Genomic DNA, 16829 nt, shown 5'->3' with positions numbered 1-16829 from the left:
GGAGGGGGGGAAACCCCTGCGCTAAGATGGCCGCCCTCACGCTCCCCCCCCCCCCTTTCCCCATCCAAGATGGCTGCCGCCACCCCCTACAGGGTGCGGGGACGTTGTGTGGGGGGAGAAGATGGCGTCCCTCACACCAACCCCCTCCCCGTCGGCTCCGCCCCCCCCCAAGATGGCCCCCAAGATGGCGGCGAGGCGGGGGGCGGGTGGGAGAGGCTTTATTGGGGCTCAGAGGCCGATGGTGTAGGAGCGGCCGGTGGGGTTGTGCAGGGCGGAGCAGGCGGGCGCCGTCACCGCCCACTCGTACCACACCTTCTTGGCCGTGGCGCAGCGCCAGAAGGCCACCGCCACCTCCTCGCCGGCCCGCACCGCCAGCGGCTGCTGCGGGAGGGGCGCGGGGCGCCTCAGGTGCCGCCCCCCAAAATGGCCGCCCGCCCGCCAAGGCCCCAAGATGGCCCCTCTCCCGCCAAGCCCAAGATGGCCACCCTTGCCCCAAGACCCCAAGATGGCAGCCCCCACACCCAGGCCCCAAGATGGCCACCCTTGCCCCAAGACCCCAAGATGGCAGCCCCCACACCCAGGCCCCAAGATGGCCATCCCCACACCAAGACCCCAAGATGGCAGCCCCCACCCAGAGGCCCCAAGATGGCCACCCCCACGGCAAGACCCCAAGATGGCAGCCCTCACCCCAAGGCCCCAAGATAGCCACCCCCACTCCGAGGCCCCAAGATGGCAGCCCCCATGCCAAGACCCCAAGATGGCAGCCCCCACATCAAGACCCCAAGATGGCCACCCCCACCCAGAGGCCACAAGATGGCGGCCCCCACCCCAAAGCCCCAAGATAGCCACCCCCACTCCGAGGCCCCAAGATGGCAGCCCCCATGCCAAGACCCCAAGATGGCAGCCCCCACATCAAGACCCCAAGATGGCCACCCCCACCCAGAGGCCACAAGATGGCAGCCCCCACACCAAGGCCCCAAGATGGCTGCCCCCCCCCCAAAGCCCCAAGATGGCAGCCCCCACCTCAAGGCCCCAAGATGGCCATCCCCACACCAAGGCCCCAAGATGGCAGCCCCCACCCAGAGGCCCCAAGATGGCAGCCCCCACATCAAGACCCCAAGATGGCCACCCCCACCCAGAGGCCACAAGATGGCGGCCCCCACACCAAGGCCCCAAGATGGCTGCCCCCCCCAAAGCCCCAAGATGGCAGCCCCCACCTCAAGGCCCCAAGATGGCAGCCCCCACCCCGAGGCCCCAAGATGGCGGCCGCGGGGCCCCGCCCGGTACCTTGATGGGGAAGAAGATGGGGAACCAGGAGAACATCCCCGGCGAGTGGGTCTCCGGGCGGATACCTGGGGGGCGGCACGCGACCCCTGACCCCGCCGCCCCCCGGCCCCGCCCCAATGACCCCCCAGCCCTGCCCCCTTTGGGCCCCACCACCCCCTGGCCCTGCCCCACTGATGCAGCCCTGCCCCCTTCCGCCCCCATTGACCCCCGCCGCCCCCCAACTCCTCCCATTGGCTCCCATTGACCCCCTCCCATCGCCCCCCAGCTCTGCCCCACCCCAAACCCCACCCACGGGCCCCACCCCCTCAAGCCCCACCCCCTTCGGGCCCCACTGCCCTCTGGCCCCGCCCCACTGACCCAGCCCCGCCCCCTTTTGCCTCCATTGACCCCCACTGCCCCCCAACCCCTCCCAATGACCCCTTCCAGCCCCACCCCTTCCCACCACCACCCGCCCCATGGAGCCCCCCCAGCTCCTCCCCACCACCTCCCACCAGCCCCTAGTCACACCCTCCTTGGGCCCCGCCCCCTCAGGCCCCGCCCCCCCCGCGGGCCCCGCCCCACTGAGGGTGATGTCGCCGTAGAGGGTGGTCTCGAAGTAGCCGGCGAAGCCGTGCAGCACCGTGTTCACCTCCACGCGGAACGACAGCCGCCGGTACCGGCTGTTGTCCCCGGCCGGGTCTGGGCGGGGCCAGGGGGCGGGGTCAGGCATGGCCACGCCCGCCCCACCCTTGCAGTGACATCAGCGGCCCCGCCCACCACGCCATCGCAAATCCCCCCCTCCCCTTCCGGGGGCAGCGCACAGGCTTCAGGGCGCAGCTGTTCCGCAGCCAGGGGGTGGGGCCTCCACCAAGCCACGCCCACACCAGCAAAGCCACGCCTACCATCAGGGAAGCCACGCCCCCATTCACAGAGCGCCACCCCCTCTGTGATGTCATACAGGGGTGGCCAAGCAAGGCAGGGAGCCTGTCTCAGGGAGGCCACGCCCACCACCACCAAAGCCACGCCCCCACTACGAAGACCATGCCCCATCAGTGAAGCCACGCCCCCCCATTCAGAGCACCACCCCCTCTGTGATGTCATGGAGGGGGTGTGGCCAAGCAAGCTCCACCCCCAAAGCACCCAGGCAGGGAGCCTGCCTCAGGGAGGCCACGCCCACCAGCAGCGAGGCCACACCCCCCATTCAGAGCACCACTCCTCTGTGATGTCATGGAGGGGGTGTGGCCAAGCAAGCTCCACCCCCAAAGCACCCAGGCAGGGAGCCTGCCTCAGGGAGGCCACGCCCACCAGCAGCGAGGCCATGCCCCCATTCAGAGCACCACCCCCTCTGTGATGTCATGGAGGGGGGTGTGGCCAAGCAAGCTCCACCCCCAAAGCACCCAGGCAGGGAGCCTGCCTCAGGGAGGCCACGCCCACCACCTGCAAGGCCACGCCCCCATTCAGAGCACCACCCTGTGATGTCATAGAGGGGGTGTGGCCAAGCAAGCTCCACCCCCAAAGCACCCAGGCAGGGAGCCTGCCTCAGGGAGGCCACGCCCCCACAAGCAAGGCCACGCCCCCATTCAAAGCACAAGCCCCTCTGTGATGTCATAGAAGGGGTGTGGCCAAGCAAGCTCCGCCCCCACAGCACCCAGGCAGGGAGCCTGCCCCAGGGATGCGTGTGGCAGGGAGGCCCCCCCCCACGGTGGGCGTGTCCCCGAGGCCCCGCCCCGCGGTGGGCGTGTCCCCCCGAGGCCCCGCCCCTACCTGGGTTGGGGTGGCGGAAGGCGAAGCAGGGCTGGGGCGGGGCCAGCTGGTGGAAGTTGTGCAGCCGCACCACGTAGGGCATCTCGAACTGCGCCTGCCCCACGGCCGCCCCCCGCGTCAGCGCCGCCGCCCCACGGCCGCCCCACGGCCCCCCCGGGGTTCTCCCAGCTGCCCCATAGCCACTCTACGATCCCCCAGCCTGCCCCATAGCCGCCCCGCAACCCCGCCGCGAACTCCGTAACTGCCCTATAGCCCCCCTGTCAGCCCCACAGCCGCCCCACGGCCGCCCCCCAAGCCCCACAGCCGCCCTTTGGCCACCTCGCAATCCCCACAGCCGCCCCCCAAGCCCCATAGCCACCCCTTAACCCCCCAGCGAGCCCCCCGGTCGCCCCGTGAGCCCCATAGCTGCCCCATAGCCACCCTGTGAGCCCCATAGCTGCCCCATAGCCACCCCATAACCCCCCAGCGAGCCCCCCAGTCGCCCCGTGAGCCCCATAGCTGCCCCATAGCCACCCTGTGAGCCCCATAGCTGCCCCATAGCCACCCCATAACCCCCCAGCGAGCCCCCCAGTCGCCCCGTGAGCCCCATAGCTGCCCCATAGCCACCCTGTGAGCCCCATAGCTGCCCCATAGCCACCCCATAACCCCCCAGCGAGCCCCCCGGTCGCCCCATGAGTGCCATAGCTGCCCCATAGCCACCCCGAGCCCCATAGCCACCCCATAGCAATGCTCTGAGCCCCATAGCTGCCTCATAACCCCTCTGCAAGCCCCATAGCCACCCCAGGAGCCCCATAGCCACCCCATAACCCCTCCGTGAGCCCCCTGGTCACCCCCCAAGCCCCATAGCCGCCCCATAACCCACCCCTGAGCCCCATAGCCACCCCATAGCCACCCTGTAGCCCCTCCACGAGTCCCATAGCCACCACATAGCCACCCCGCAAGCCCCATAGCCACCCCATAACCCACCCCTGAGCCCCATAGCCACCCCATAACCCTCTCAAGACCCATACCCGCCCCATAGCCACCCCATAACCCCTCCGCGAGCCCCCCAGCCGACTCGTAACCCCTCCGCGAGCCCCCTGAGCCCCCTGGCTGCCCCATAGCCGCCCCCGAGCCCCATAGCCACCCTATAGCCGCCCCATAGCCGCCCCATAGCGCACCTCGGGGTCGCGGTCGCGCTCGCGGCAGGCGCGCACCTCGTTGTAGAGCTTGGAGGAGGAGATGGGCGCCAGGAAGGAGGTGTAGTCGCAGGGGATGCTCACCCCCCCCGCTGTGGGGCAGCCCCGTCAGCCTGACCCACGGCACTGCCCCACGGCGAGCCCCACGGAGCCCCACACCCGGCCCCACGGCCAGCCCCAGCACTGGGACCAGCCCCACAGAGCCCCAATCCCAGCCCCACAGCCCCAGATCCAGCCCCACGGCACCCCGGTCCCAGCCCCATGGCCGGCCCCAGAGCCGGGACCAGCCCCATGGCCCCCCCCCAGCCCCATGGCCCCGGTTCCAGCCCCACAGCCCCCCTCCCAGCCCCACGGCCCCCAGCCTGCCGTCCCCAGCCCCACGGCCCCCCCTCCCAGCCCCACGGCCCCGGTTCCAGCCCCACGGCCCCCCACAGCCCCACAGCCCCGGTTCCAGCCCCACGGCCCCCCACAGCCCCACAGCCCCGGTTCCAGCCCCACAGCCCCTCTCCCAGCCCCACATCCCCCCTCCCAGCCCCACAGCCCCGATTCCAGCCCCACGGCCCCCCACGGCCCCGGTTCCAGCCCCACGGCCCCCCACATCCCCCCTCCCGGCCCCAGATCCCCCCTCCCAGCCCCCCGGCCCCTCTCCCAGCCCCACGGCCCCCCCCGGCCCCCCAGGCCCCCCCCGGACCCTTGAGGCAGCGCTGGGCGCCGTCGAGGCACTCGGGCGAGAGCTCGTTGTCGGCGAAGGAGCCCAGGAGCTCGGAGACGACCAGGTCGGCGGCCTCGGGCGCCCGCCACTCCCGCATGTCGCGCGGCACCACCGTCACCTGCGCCCCCCACTCCTCGTACTGCCAGCTCTCCAGCCTGGGGGGCACAGCCGTGCCGTGGGGCGGCCATGGGGCACCCCACAACCGCCCCGGGGGCCGCGCGGCGGGGCTTGGCGGGTGCTACGGGGCGTTACTGGGGAGTTACGGGGCACTATAGGGCCTTAGTGGGGGGCTATGGGGAGCTATGGGGCCTTAGTGGGGGGCTATGGAGCACTATGGGGTGTTATTGGGGAGCTATGGGGTGCTGTTGGGCGTTAGTGGGGTGCTATGGGGTGCTAGGAGGCGTTACTGGGGAGTTGTGTGGCACTATGGGGTGTTACTGGGGTGCTATAGGGTGTTATTGGGGTGCTATGGGGCCTTAGTGGGGGACTATGGAGCAGTAAAGGGCATTACTGGGGTGCTATGGGGTGCTATTGGGTGTTAGTGGGGAGCTATGGGGCCTTAGTGGGGAGCTATGGGGCCTTATTGGGGGGTATGGGGTGCTATGGGGCACTGCAGAGCATTATTGGGCTGCTATGGGGTGCTATTGGGTGTTACTGCGGTGCTATGGGGCATTACTGAGGTGCTATAGGGTGTTAAGAATCATTACTGGGTGGCTATGGGGCATTATGGGGTGTTACTGGGGTGCTATGGGGTGCTATGGGGCACTATGGGGCCTTAGTGGGGTGGCCATGGGGCAGTAAGGGGCATTACTGGGGTGCTATGGGGCGTTAGTGGGGTGCTATGGGGCGACAGGAAGCGTTAGTGGGAGCTATGGGGTGCTACAGGCTGTTACTGGGGGGCTATGGGGCATTAGTGAGGTGCTATGGGGCGCTATGGGGCGCTACTGGGGACTATGGGGTGTTAGTGGGGGCTTATGGGGCACTAGGAAGCATTACTAGGGTGCTATGGGGCGCTGTGGGGCCTTAGTGGGGTGCTATGGGGTGCTATGGGGCGCTATGGGGTGTTACTAAGGGTTATGGGAGACTATGGGGTGCTACCGGGGTGCTATGGAGCGTTAATGGGTGCTATGGGGCGCTGTGGGGTGCCATGGGGCCACTTGTGTCACGACGGCGGGGGGGCTCAGGGGGTGGGGGGGATCTGGGGGGGCCCTGGGGGGGCTTAGGGGGTGCTGTGGGGCGCTATGGGGTGCTATGGGGCACTATGGGGCGCCGTGGGGCACCGCAGGCTGCGTAAGCAGCACCACCCGTGTCACGAGAACGCCGGGGCTCAGCCCGCAGCGAGGCTCTATGGGGCTGGGGGGCCTCCCTGAACCCGGGGAGGGCTATGGGGCGCGGGCAGGCGCTATGGGGCACGCCGTGGGGCGCCGTGGGGCAGCACAGGCTGCGTAAGCAGCACCACCCGTGTCACGAGAGCGCCGGGGCTCAGCCCGCAGCGAGGCTCTATGGGGCTGGGGGGCCTCCCTGAGCCCGGGGAGGGCTATGGGGCGCGGGCAGGCGCTATGGGGCACGCCGTGGGGCGCTATGGGGCGCCGTGGGGCACCGCAGGCTGCGTAAGCAGCACCACCCGTGTCACGACAGCGCCGGGGCTCAGCCCGCAGCGAGGCTCTATGGGGCTGGGGGGCCTCCCTGAACCCGGGGAGGGCTATGGGGCGCGGGCAGGCGCTATGGGGCACGCCGTGGGGCGCCGTGGGGCAGCACAGGCTGCGTAAGCAGCACCACCCGTGTCACGAGAGCGCCGGGGCTCAGCCCGCAGCGAGGCTCTATGGGGCTGGGGGGCCTCCCTGAGCCCGGGGAGGGCTATGGGGCGCGGGCAGGCGCTATGGGGCACGCCGTGGGGCGCTATGGGGCGCCGTGGGGCACCGCAGGCTGCGTAAGCAGCACCACCCGTGTCACGACAGCGCCGGGGCTCAGCCCGCAGCGAGGCTCTATGGGGCTGGGGGGCCTCCCTGAACCCGGGGAGGGCTATGGGGCGCGGGCAGGCGCTATGGGGCACGCCGTGGGGCGCTATGGGGCGCTGTGGGGCAGCACAGGCTGCATAAGCAGCACCACCCGTGTCACGAGAGCGCTGGGGCTCAGCCCGCAGCGAGGCTCTATGGGGCTGGGGGGCCTCCCAGAGCCCGGGGGGGGTGGTAGGCGCTATGGGGCGCGCCGTGGGGCTCACGTGACGACGGCGTTGGGGTTCTTCTCCACGGCGTAGACCCGCACCCGCCGGGCCGCTTGCCGGGCCGCCCGCAGCGCCGCGTTCACCAGCGGCCCCCGCCCGGCCCCCAGCACCATCACCACCCTGCGGGGGGGGGGGGCACTTAGGGGGCGCCCCACGGCGGCCGGGAGCGTGCCGGGACCCCCAGCGAGCCGTGGGGCGCCCCAGGGCAGGCAGGGACCCCGGGGTGCCCCATGGGGCTCGGGGCTCCGTGGGGCGCCCCATAGCAGACAAGGGATCCCGGGGTGCCCCATAGGGACCAAGGTGGCCGTGGGGCGCCCCATAGCAGCCAGGGACCCCGGGGTGCCCCATAGCGCTCCGTGGGGCACCCCATAGCAGCCAGGGACCTCAGAGTGCCCCATAGGGCCGTGGGGTGCCCCATAGCAGCCAGGGACCCCGGGATGCCCCATAGGGCCGTGGGGCACCCCATAGCAGCCAGGGACCCCGGGGTGCCCCATAGGGCTCCGTGGGGTGCCCCATAGCAAACAGGGACCCTGGGGTGCCCCAGAGGGCTGTGGGGCGCCCCATAGCAAACAGGGACCCCGGGGTGCCCCATAGGGCTGTGGGGCGCCCCATAGCAGACAAGGGACCCCGGGGTGCCCCATAGGGCTCCGTGGGGCGCCCCATAGCAAACAGGGACCCCGGGGTGCCCCATGGGGCCGTGGGGTGCCCCATAGCAGCCAGGGACCCCGGGGTGCCCCATAGGGCTGTGGGGCGCCCCATAGCAGCCAGGGATCCCGGGGTGCCCCATAGGGCTGTGGGGCGCCCCATAGCAGCCAGGGACCCCGGGGTGCCCCATAGCGCTCCGTGGGGCACCCCATAGCAGCCAGGGACCCTGGGGTGCCCCATAGGGACCAAGGTGGCCGTGGGGCGCCCCATAGCACCCAGGGACCCCGGGGTGCCCCATAGGGACCAAGGTGGCCGTGGGGCGCCCCATAGCAGCCAAGGACCCCGGGGTGCCCCATGGGGCTCTGTGGGGTGTCCCATAGCAGCCAGGGACCCCAGGGTGCCCCATAGGGCCGTGGGGTGCCCCATAGCAGCCAGGGACCCCGGGGTGCCCCATAGGGCCGTGGGGTGTCCCATAGCAGCCAGGGACCCCGGGATGCCCCATAGGGCCGTGGGGCACCCCATAGCAGCCAGGGACCCCGGGGTGCCCCATAGCGCTCCGTGGGGCACCCCATAGCAGCCAGGGACCCTGGGGTGCCCCATAGGGACCAAGGTGGCCGTGGGGCACCCCATAGCAGCCAGGGACCCCGGGGTGCCCCATAGGGACCAAGGTGGCCATGGGGCGCCCCATAGCAGCCAGGGACCCCGGGATGCCCCATAGCGCTCCGTGGGGCACCCCATAGCAGCCAGGGACCCCAGAGTGCCCCATAGGGCCGTGGGGTGCCCCATAGCAGCCAAGGACCCCGGGGTGCCCCATAGGGCTGTGGGGCGCCCCATAGCAAACAGGGACCCCGGGGTGCCCCATAGGGCCATGGGGCGCCCCATAGCAAACAGGGACCCCGGGGTGCCCCATGGGGCCGTGGGGTGCCCCATAGCAAACAGGGACCCCGGGGTGCCCCATAGGGCTGTGGGGTGCCCCATAGCAGCCAGGGATCCCGGGGTGCTCCATAGGGCTCCGTGGGGCGCCCCATAGCAGCCAGGGACCCCGGGGTGCCCCATAGGGCTGTGGGGCGCCCCACGGCACTCACTGCACGTTGGTGTCCTTCTCCTCCTCGGGGACGCGGTCCAGCAGGCACCTATAGATGGCCTGGAAGGGGGCGGGGAAAAGGGGGTCAGGGGGCGGAGCCAGCCCCCCAAAGCCCCGCCCCCACCGCCCAGGCCCCGCCCCAGCCCCACCCACCTGCTGGTACTGGGAGTATTTGATTGGGTCCTTCTCGAACACCTCGTAGGTCTGCGACTCCAGGTTGTCCATCAGGGGCTGGGGAAAGGGGGCGGGGTCAGCAGAAGCCACGCCCCCGAGCTAAGACACGCCCCCAGGCGCGGCCACACCCCCTGGGCATGGCCACGCCCCCGAGTAGCTCCACCCCCCCCTTGGTTTGGTTGTAGTCTTGTTCATACCCTGTCCTATAACAGCTCCCCAAGGCCCCGCCCCCTCGCTGTGGCCACGCCCCAGGCACTGGCCACGCCCCCAGGCCTTGGCCACGCCCCCTAAGCCTTGCTCTACCCCCCCAGCCCCTGTTGCAGCTCTGTGTCCCCTCCCTATAGCTGCCCCCCCAGGGGCCCGCCCCCACACTGAGGCTCCGCCCCCCGTGTGAGGCCACGCCCCCAAGCCTTAGCCACGCCCCCAGAACCTTGGCCACACCCCCAAGCCCTTGCTGTAGCTGTATATTGTCTCTCTATGCCCCCCCATGGGGGGCCAACCCCACAGCAAAGCTCCGCCCCCAGGTAAGGCCACACCCCCAGGCCCTGGCCACGCCCCCACGGCCTTGGCCACGCCCCCAGGGACTAGCTCTACCCCAATACTTGTTGCAGACCTGTGCTCCCTCCCTATAGGTCCCTCCTTGGGGCGCCGCCCTGCTGCGAAGCTCCGCCCCCAGACCTTAGCCCCGCCCCCAGGGCCCTGGCCACGCCCCAGGGCCTTGGCCACGCCCCCTAAGCCTAGCTCTACGCCCCCAGTCCTTGCTGCAGCCCCACACCTCCTCCCTACGGCCGCCCCCCAGGGCCCCCCCCCTGCAGCCAGGCTCCGCCCCCAGGCGAGGACACGCCCCCAAAGCTTGGCCACGCCCCCAGGGCCTTGGCCACGCCCCCCAAGCCTAGCTCAACCCCCCCAACACTTGCTGCAGCCCCACACCCCCTCCCTACGGCCGCCCCCCAGGGCCCCCCCCCCGCAGCCAGGCTCCGCCCCCAGGCGAGGCCACGCCCCCAAGGCTTAGCCACGCCCCCAGGGCCTTGGCCACGCCCCCAAAGCCTAGCTCAACCCCCCCCCCAACACTTGCTGCAGCCCCACACCCCCTCCCTACGGCCACCCCCCTGGGGCCCCCCCCCGCAGCCAGGCTCCGCCCCCAGGCTAGGCCACGCCCCCAAGACTTAGCCACGCCCCCAGGGCCTTGGCCACGCCCCCAGGGCCTAGCTCAACCCCCCCAACACTTGCTGTAGCCCCACACCCCCTCCCTACGGCCGCCCCCCAGGGCCCCCCCCCGCAGCCAGGCTCCGCCCCCAGGTTAGGCCACGCCCCCATGACTTAGCCCCGCCCCCGGAGGCCCCGCCCACCTGGAGGGGGGACTGCAGGTAGTCCTCGTAGCCGCGGGCGAAGAGCTCGTAGGCGGAGGGGGGGGGCCGGTTCTGGCTGAGGTACTCCAGGTACTGCAGGTAGGCGCCCAGCGGCTTCCCCCCGTGGTGGGGGGCACCCCACACCACCACCTGCACCTCCAGCTGCGGGGCGGCGGTGGTCAGCGGCTGCCCCACGGCGCCCGCTCCGCCCCACGGCGGCGGGTGCAGAGGCTCGGGGCAGCCCCAAACCCCCCCCATTGCGGGAGGGAGCAATGGGGCAGCCCCACAGCCCCCCAAGGGTGGGGACAAGGGGTCAGGGCTGCCCCACGGCGCCCGCTCCGCCCCACGGCGGCAGGCGCCGAGGTTCGGGGCAGTCCCAAACCCCCCCCATTGCGGGAGGGAGCAATGGGGCAGCCCCACGGCCCCCCAAGGGTGGGGACAGGGGGTCAGGGCTGCCCCACGGCGGCAAGCACTGAGGCTAAGGGCTGCCCCAGACACCCCCCGTCATGAGGATGAGCATCGGGGCTGCCCCACGGCCCCCCAAGGGTGGGGACAGGGGGTCAGGGCTGCCCCACAGCACCCGCTCCGCCCCACGGCGGCAAGCACTGAGGCTCAGGGCTGCCCCAGACCCCCCCATTATGGGGAGAAGCAATGGGGCAGCCCCCGAGCCCCCCAAGTGTGGTGACAGGAGGTTTGGGGGTGCCCCACGGCCTGCCCCATGGCAACCCCCTGCCCCACAGCAACAAGGACAGAGGCTCAGGGCTGCCCCAGACCCCCCCATTATGGGCAGGAGCAATGGGGCAGCCACCGAGCCCCCCAAGTGTGGTGACAGGGGGTTTGGGGGTGCCCCACGGCCTGCCCCACGGCAACCCCCTGCCCCACGGCAGCAAAGACAGAGGCTTGGGGCCCCCCCAAACCCCCCCATTATGGGGAGGAGCAATGGGGCAGCCCCCGAGCCCCTCAAGTGCGGTGATAGAAGCTCAGGAGCTGCCCCACAGCCTGCCCCACAGCAACCCCCTGCCCCACAGCGGCAGGATACGGGGTGAGGAACCTCCCCACCGCCCGGCCACGGGGACGAGGGCCCACGGCTGCCCCCCAACCCCCCCCAGGAGCACGGGCAGGGGGCCGGCCCTGCCCCACGGCGTGCCCCACGGCTGCCCCACCTTGAGGAGGCGGAAGACGAGGCGCTGGTGGAGGCGGGAGAGCACGGGGAAGCCCTTCTTGTTGGTGAGGAAGACGCCGGTGGGGAGGATGGCCGCCTTCACCGGCTCCCCCAGCCAGCGGTCGATGGCCGCCGCCGACGGCAGGTCCGCCCCCACCTCCAGGGCTGCGCCATTGCGGGGGGCGGAGTCAGCAGGCCACGCCCCCCCAGGCCACGCCCACAGCGCCCAGGCCACGCCCCCTCATGGCGCCTCCCCCCCCAGCGCCCTCCTACAGCCCCCTGCAGCACCCAGGCCCCGCCCACACTACCACGGCCCCGCCCCCTGGGTGCTGGCCCCACAAGCCCCTCCCACATTGCCCTGGCCACGCCCACTGAGGCCCGGAGCCCCGCCCACAGGGCACCACCCCCCTCCCAGCCTCACCTGCAGCCCCGTGGCTCCGCCCCCACCAGGCTGGGAGCCCGCCCATAGGCACTGTGGCCCCGCCCACAGGGTCTTGGCCACGCCCACCACCCCCTGGCCCCGCCCCCTTTGCACCCCTGCCCATAGCACCAAGGCTTTGCCCCCCCCCCAGGCAACACACCTGGATCTGTGGCCCCGCCCCCTTTGTCCAGGCCCCACCCACAGGGCCTTGGCTCCGCCCATCACACCCTGGCCCCGCCCACAGGGCTCTGGCCCCGCCCCTTTTGCACCCCTGCCCATAGCTCCAGGGCTCTGCCCCCTCCCCCAGGTAACAACACTGCGCCTTGGCCCCACCCCCTGGCTGAGGCCCCGCCCCCGTGCTCAGGCCCCGCCCCCTTTGCCCCAGGCCCCGCCCCCTTTGCCCCAGGCCCCGCCCCACTCACCCACACCCACGCGCTTGTTGTAGTCGCAGAGGGTGCGGAAGTTGTGCCACCTGCGGGGGGGGGGGGGGAAGTTGGGGGGCGGGGGGGGGGTTGCTGCCCCACGGCTGCCCCACACCTGGCTGCAACACCCCCCCCGGGCCCCCCAAGTGCCCCATAGCCCCCCCCAGGGCCACCCCCAGCCCCCCAAGTGCCCCCAATCCCCCCCCCAGGCCCCCAAATACCCCCCTATGGCCTTCCCCAGACCCCCAACTGCCCCAAACAGCCCCCAGGGCCACCCCCAGCCCCCTAAATACCCCCCTGAAATGACTCCCCAGCCCCCCAAGTGCCCCAAACAGCCCCCCAAGGCCACTCCCAGACCCCCAAACACCCCCCCGGGGCCACCTCCAGCCCCCCAAGTGCCCCTAATCCCCCCCCGGACACCCCCAGACCCCAAACACCCCCCCCAGAACCACCCCCAGACCCCCATATCACCCCCCAGGCCCCCCATCTCGCCCTCCCCAGCCCCCCCGGCCCCCCATCTCGCCCCCCCGGTGCCCCCCCCCGCTCACCAGAGCCAGGTGCGCTCCTCGGCCGCCCCCTCGGCCCCCCCCGCGGGCGCCTCGTTGCTGATGACGTCGTCCCGCACGTCCTCGGGCGCCAGCAGCGGCACCCGCACCCAGAACTGGGCCCGCCGTCACTCCCGGGCCCCCCCAAAACCCCCAGCGCCCCCCCAAGACCCCCGCTCGCCCCCCCAGCGCCTCCCCAAAGCCCCCCAAGGCTCCCAGTGCCCCCGAGTGTCCCAGGGCTCCCAGTACCCCCCCAGCACCCCCAGTGCCCCCCAGGACCTCCCAGTGCTCACGGTCTGCACCCCAGCACCTCCCAGTACCCCCCCCCGAGCCTCCCAGTGCCCCCAGGCCCTTCCCAGAACCTCCAAGCCCCATCCCAGTGGCTCCCAGTGCCCACAGTCGCCCTCCCAGTGCCCTCAGTGCCCCTAGCTGCTCTCCCAGTGCCACCCAGTGCCCTCAGTCACCCTGCCAGCATCCCCAGTTGCCCTCCAGTGGCTCCCAGCAGCTCCCAGTCCCCCCAAAATCCCCCCCAGTGGCTTCCAGTGCCCCCAGTCACCCCAAAATCCCCTCCCAGCACCCCCAGTCGCCCTCCAGCAGCTCCCAGCGGCTCCCCAGCCACCCCCAAATCCCCTTCCAGCATCTCTCAGCATCCCCAGTCGTCCTCCAGCAGCTGCCAGTGCCCCCCAGTCACCCCCAAATCCCCTCCCAGCAGCTCCCAGCGCCCCCAGGCACCCTCCCAGTGGCTCCCAGTCACCCCAAAATCCCCTCCCAGCACCCCCAGTTGCCCTCCAGCAGCTCCCAGTAGCTCCCAGCCACCCCAAAATCCCCTCCCAGCACCCCCAGTCAGCCTCCAGCAGCTCCCAGTAGCTCCCAGCCACCCCAAAATCCCCTCCCAGCACCCCCAGTTACCCTCCAACAGCTACAAGCAGCTCTGAGCCACCCCAAAATCTCCTCCCAGCATCCCCAGTCGCTCTTCAGCAGTGTGCAGTGGCTCCCAGTCACCCCCAAATCCCCTCCCAGTGGCTCCCAGTGCCCCCAGCCGTCCTCCCAGCAGCTCCCAGTGCACCCCAGTCACCCCAAAATCCCCTCCCAGTGGCTCCCAGCGCCCCCAGGCACCCTCCCAGTGCCCCCCAGAGCCCCCCAGCAGCTCTCAGCCACCCCAAAATCCCCTCCCAGCACCCCCAATTGCTCTCCAGCAGCTTCCAGTGGCTCCCAGTAACCCCCAAATCCCCTCCCAGTGGCTCCCAGTGCCCCCCAGTCACCCCAAAATCCCCTCTCAGTGGCTCCCAGCGCCCCCAGGCACCCTCCCAGTGCCCCCCAGAGCCCCCCAGCCGCCCTCCCAGTGCCCCCCAGTGCCTCACCATGGCGCTGTGGTGGCCGGTGTGGATGTGGGCGCAGAGCACCCGCGCCAGGTTGGGGTTGTCGCCCTGCGTCAGCGGCACCAGGAAGGCCGGCAGCCCCAGGTAGGCGCCGAAATTCAGCTCCTGCAGCATGGCCTGGGGGCGGGGGGGGGCCGGGGGGGCCGCGCCCCACGTCAGCGGGGCTGGGGGGGCCCCCAACCTGCCCCCCACCCCCCCCCGCCGCCACTCACGGCCTCCGAGTTGCGGCGCACGTGCTCCAGCGGCGAGTCGGGCCGGATCCAGGGCGACAGCTTGCCCACGATGAGGGTGTTCCAGTCTGGGGGGGGGGGGGGGGCTGGTCAGCGCTATGGGGTGCCCCATGGCATAGGGGGGGCCCCACGGTGCTATGGGGGTCCCCAGGGTGCCTGGGGGGGGCCTGGGGTGCCCCACAGCCCTTTGGTGGTCTCTGGGAAGCTCTATCAGGTTATGGGGGGGTCCTTGGGGTGCCCGACAGCGCTATGGGGGTCCCTGGGAGGCTCTATTGGGCTACGGGGGGGGGTCCTTGGGGTGCCCCAGAGCGCTATGGGGGTCCCTGGGGTGCCCCACGATGCTATGGGGGGGCTCAGTGTGCCCCATGGGGTGCTATATGGGGTCCTTGTGCTGCCCCATGGCGCTATGGGGGTCCCCAGGGGGCCTGGGGGGGGGCCTGGGGTGCCCCACAGCCCTTTGGGGGTCCCTGGGGTGCCCCACAGCCCCTTCGGTGCCCCACGGCGCTATGAGAAGGATCCCAAGGCTCCCCACAACCCCCTGAGGGTCCCCGGGACGCCATGGGGGGGTCCCGGGGTGCCCCATAACCCCCTTGGGTGCCCCATGGAACTACAGGGGGGGCCCCAGGGCACCCCACAACCCCCTGGGGGCACCTCATGGCACTATGGGGAGTCCCTAGGATGCCCCACAACCCCCTGGGGCACCCCCACAATCCCTTTGGGTGCCCCACAACACCATGGGGGGGTCCCCTGGGTGCTATGGGGGGCCCCTAGGCTGCCCCACAACCCCCTGGGGGTCCCCTGGGCACTATGGGGGGGTCCCTGGGTGCCCCACAACCCCCTGGGGCGCCCCACAACCCCCTGGGGGTCCCCAGGGCACTCTGGGGGGGTCCCTGGGTGCCCCACAACCCCCTGGGGGTCCCCTGGGCACTATGGGGGGGTCCCTGGGTGCCCCACAACCCCCTGGGGCACCCCACAACCCCCTGGGGGTCCCCACAGTGCTATGGGGGGGTCCCTGGGTGCCCCACAACCCCCTAGGGCACCCCACAACCCCCAGGGGGTCCCCTGGGCACTATGGGGGGGTCCCTGGGTGCCCCACAACCCCCTGGGGGTCCCCTGGGCACTATGGGGGGGTCCCTGGGTGCCCCACAACCCCCTGGGGGTCCCCAGGGCACTCTGGGGGGGTCCCTGGGTGCCCCACAACCCCCTGGGGCACCCCACAACCCCCTGGGGGTCCCCAGGGCACTCTGGGGGGGTCCCTGGCTGCCCCACAACCCCCTCAGGGTCCCCAGGGCACTATGGGGGGGTCCCTGGGTGCCCCACAACCCCCTAGGGCGCCCCACAACCCCCTGGGGGTCCCCTGGGCACTATGGGGGGGTCCCTGGCTGCCCCACAACCCCCTCAGGGTCCCCAGGGCACTATGGGGGGGTCCCTGGGTGCCCCACAACCCCCTTGGGTGCCCCACAACCCCCTGGGGGTCCCCTGGGCACTATGGGGGGGTCCCTGGGTGCCCCACAACCCCCTGGGGGTCCCCTGGGCACTATGGGGGGGTCCCTGGGTGCCCCACAACCCCCTGGGGGGGTCCCCGGTGCCCCCCCCCGCCCCCCGCAGGGCCTCACCGCGGCCGGAGAGCAGCAGGTCGGAGCGGGTCTGGGGCCCCGGGCGGGCGCGGGCCGGCTCGAGGGCGAACTCCCGCCGGTAGCGCGGGTGGAAGACCGGCATGCAGAGGAAGTCGAACCTGCGGCGGCACCGGGGGTCGGTGGGGGGGTCGGGGGGCGGGGGGGGACCGGGGCCTGCCCCCCACGTGCTCCCCCCGGTCCCGGCCATGGCGGCGGGGGCAGCGCTCACCCCTGCCGCGCCACGGCGCCCAGGGCGCCCGCCACCTCCGGCACGCAGCTGAGGTCGCGCCCGCTGGAGACGCGCGCCGTCCCCGCCGCGCCCGGCCCCGCTGCCGCCGCCGCCATCGCCGCCGCCGTCTGCCGCCGCGCGCCTGCGCGCTGCGTCACCGCGCACCGCACCCGCCCACGGCGGGAAGGGCGCAGCCAATGGCCGCGCGCGCCGCGCCCGCCCGGCCCGCCCCCGCGGGAAGCGGCCGGCCAATGGGGCGCCGCGCGCTTCCCCGCTCGTGGAACCCGCCCCCTGGGGGCGGACAGCCAATGGCGCGCCGCCCACCACACGACGGCCACGCCCCCACGCGCAGCACCTGTTCTCCGCTTCCCGCCCGGCGCGCCGCCGCGTGGCCCCGCCCCCTGGGGGCGGACAGCCAATGGCGCGCCG

General features: G+C 72.1%; 1 protein-coding gene across 1 annotated transcript; it reads right to left on the bottom strand.

Moving 5' to 3' along the window:
* Nucleotides 1-202: 202 nt before the first annotated feature.
* PRMT5 (protein arginine methyltransferase 5) lies at nucleotides 203-16545 on the bottom strand. Its single transcript, XM_064503291.1, has 17 exons — nucleotides 16401-16545; nucleotides 16172-16290; nucleotides 14538-14623; nucleotides 14308-14442; nucleotides 12950-13062; nucleotides 12402-12451; nucleotides 11560-11723; nucleotides 10397-10558; nucleotides 9027-9104; nucleotides 8875-8933; nucleotides 7142-7264; nucleotides 4900-5075; nucleotides 4191-4300; nucleotides 3031-3124; nucleotides 1849-1965; nucleotides 1288-1352; nucleotides 203-381 (listed from the first exon to the last, which is right to left on the bottom strand). The coding sequence occupies exons 1-17, from the start codon at nucleotides 16514-16516 to the stop codon at nucleotides 229-231; spliced, it is 1920 nt and encodes a 639-aa protein (XP_064359361.1). The 5' UTR covers nucleotides 16517-16545; the 3' UTR covers nucleotides 203-228.
* Nucleotides 16546-16829: the final 284 nt, after the last annotated feature.

The sequence above is a fragment of the Dromaius novaehollandiae genome, chromosome 36 (assembly GCF_036370855.1).
Source record: "Dromaius novaehollandiae isolate bDroNov1 chromosome 36, bDroNov1.hap1, whole genome shotgun sequence".
NCBI classification, from domain to species: domain Eukaryota; kingdom Metazoa; phylum Chordata; class Aves; order Casuariiformes; family Dromaiidae; genus Dromaius; species Dromaius novaehollandiae.
Note: the sequence above shows the minus strand (reverse complement) of the source record. Positions and strands in the feature narration are given on the sequence as shown.

Bases quoted from the DNA above. Each gene is read 5' to 3' on its own strand.
- PRMT5 (XM_064503291.1), bottom strand. From the start codon at position 16,516: ATGGCGGCGGCGGCAGCGGGGCCGGGCGCGGCGGGGACGGCGCGCGTC. The intron at 13,063-14,307 runs GTGAGGCACTGG...CGGCGGGCCCAG, and splicing joins CCGGCCACCACAGCGCCATG to TTCTGGGTGCGGGTGCCGCT. The intron at 5,076-7,141 runs GTGAGCCCCACG...TGTGCCCCCCAG, and splicing joins AACCCCAACGCCGTCGTCAC to GCTGGAGAGCTGGCAGTACG.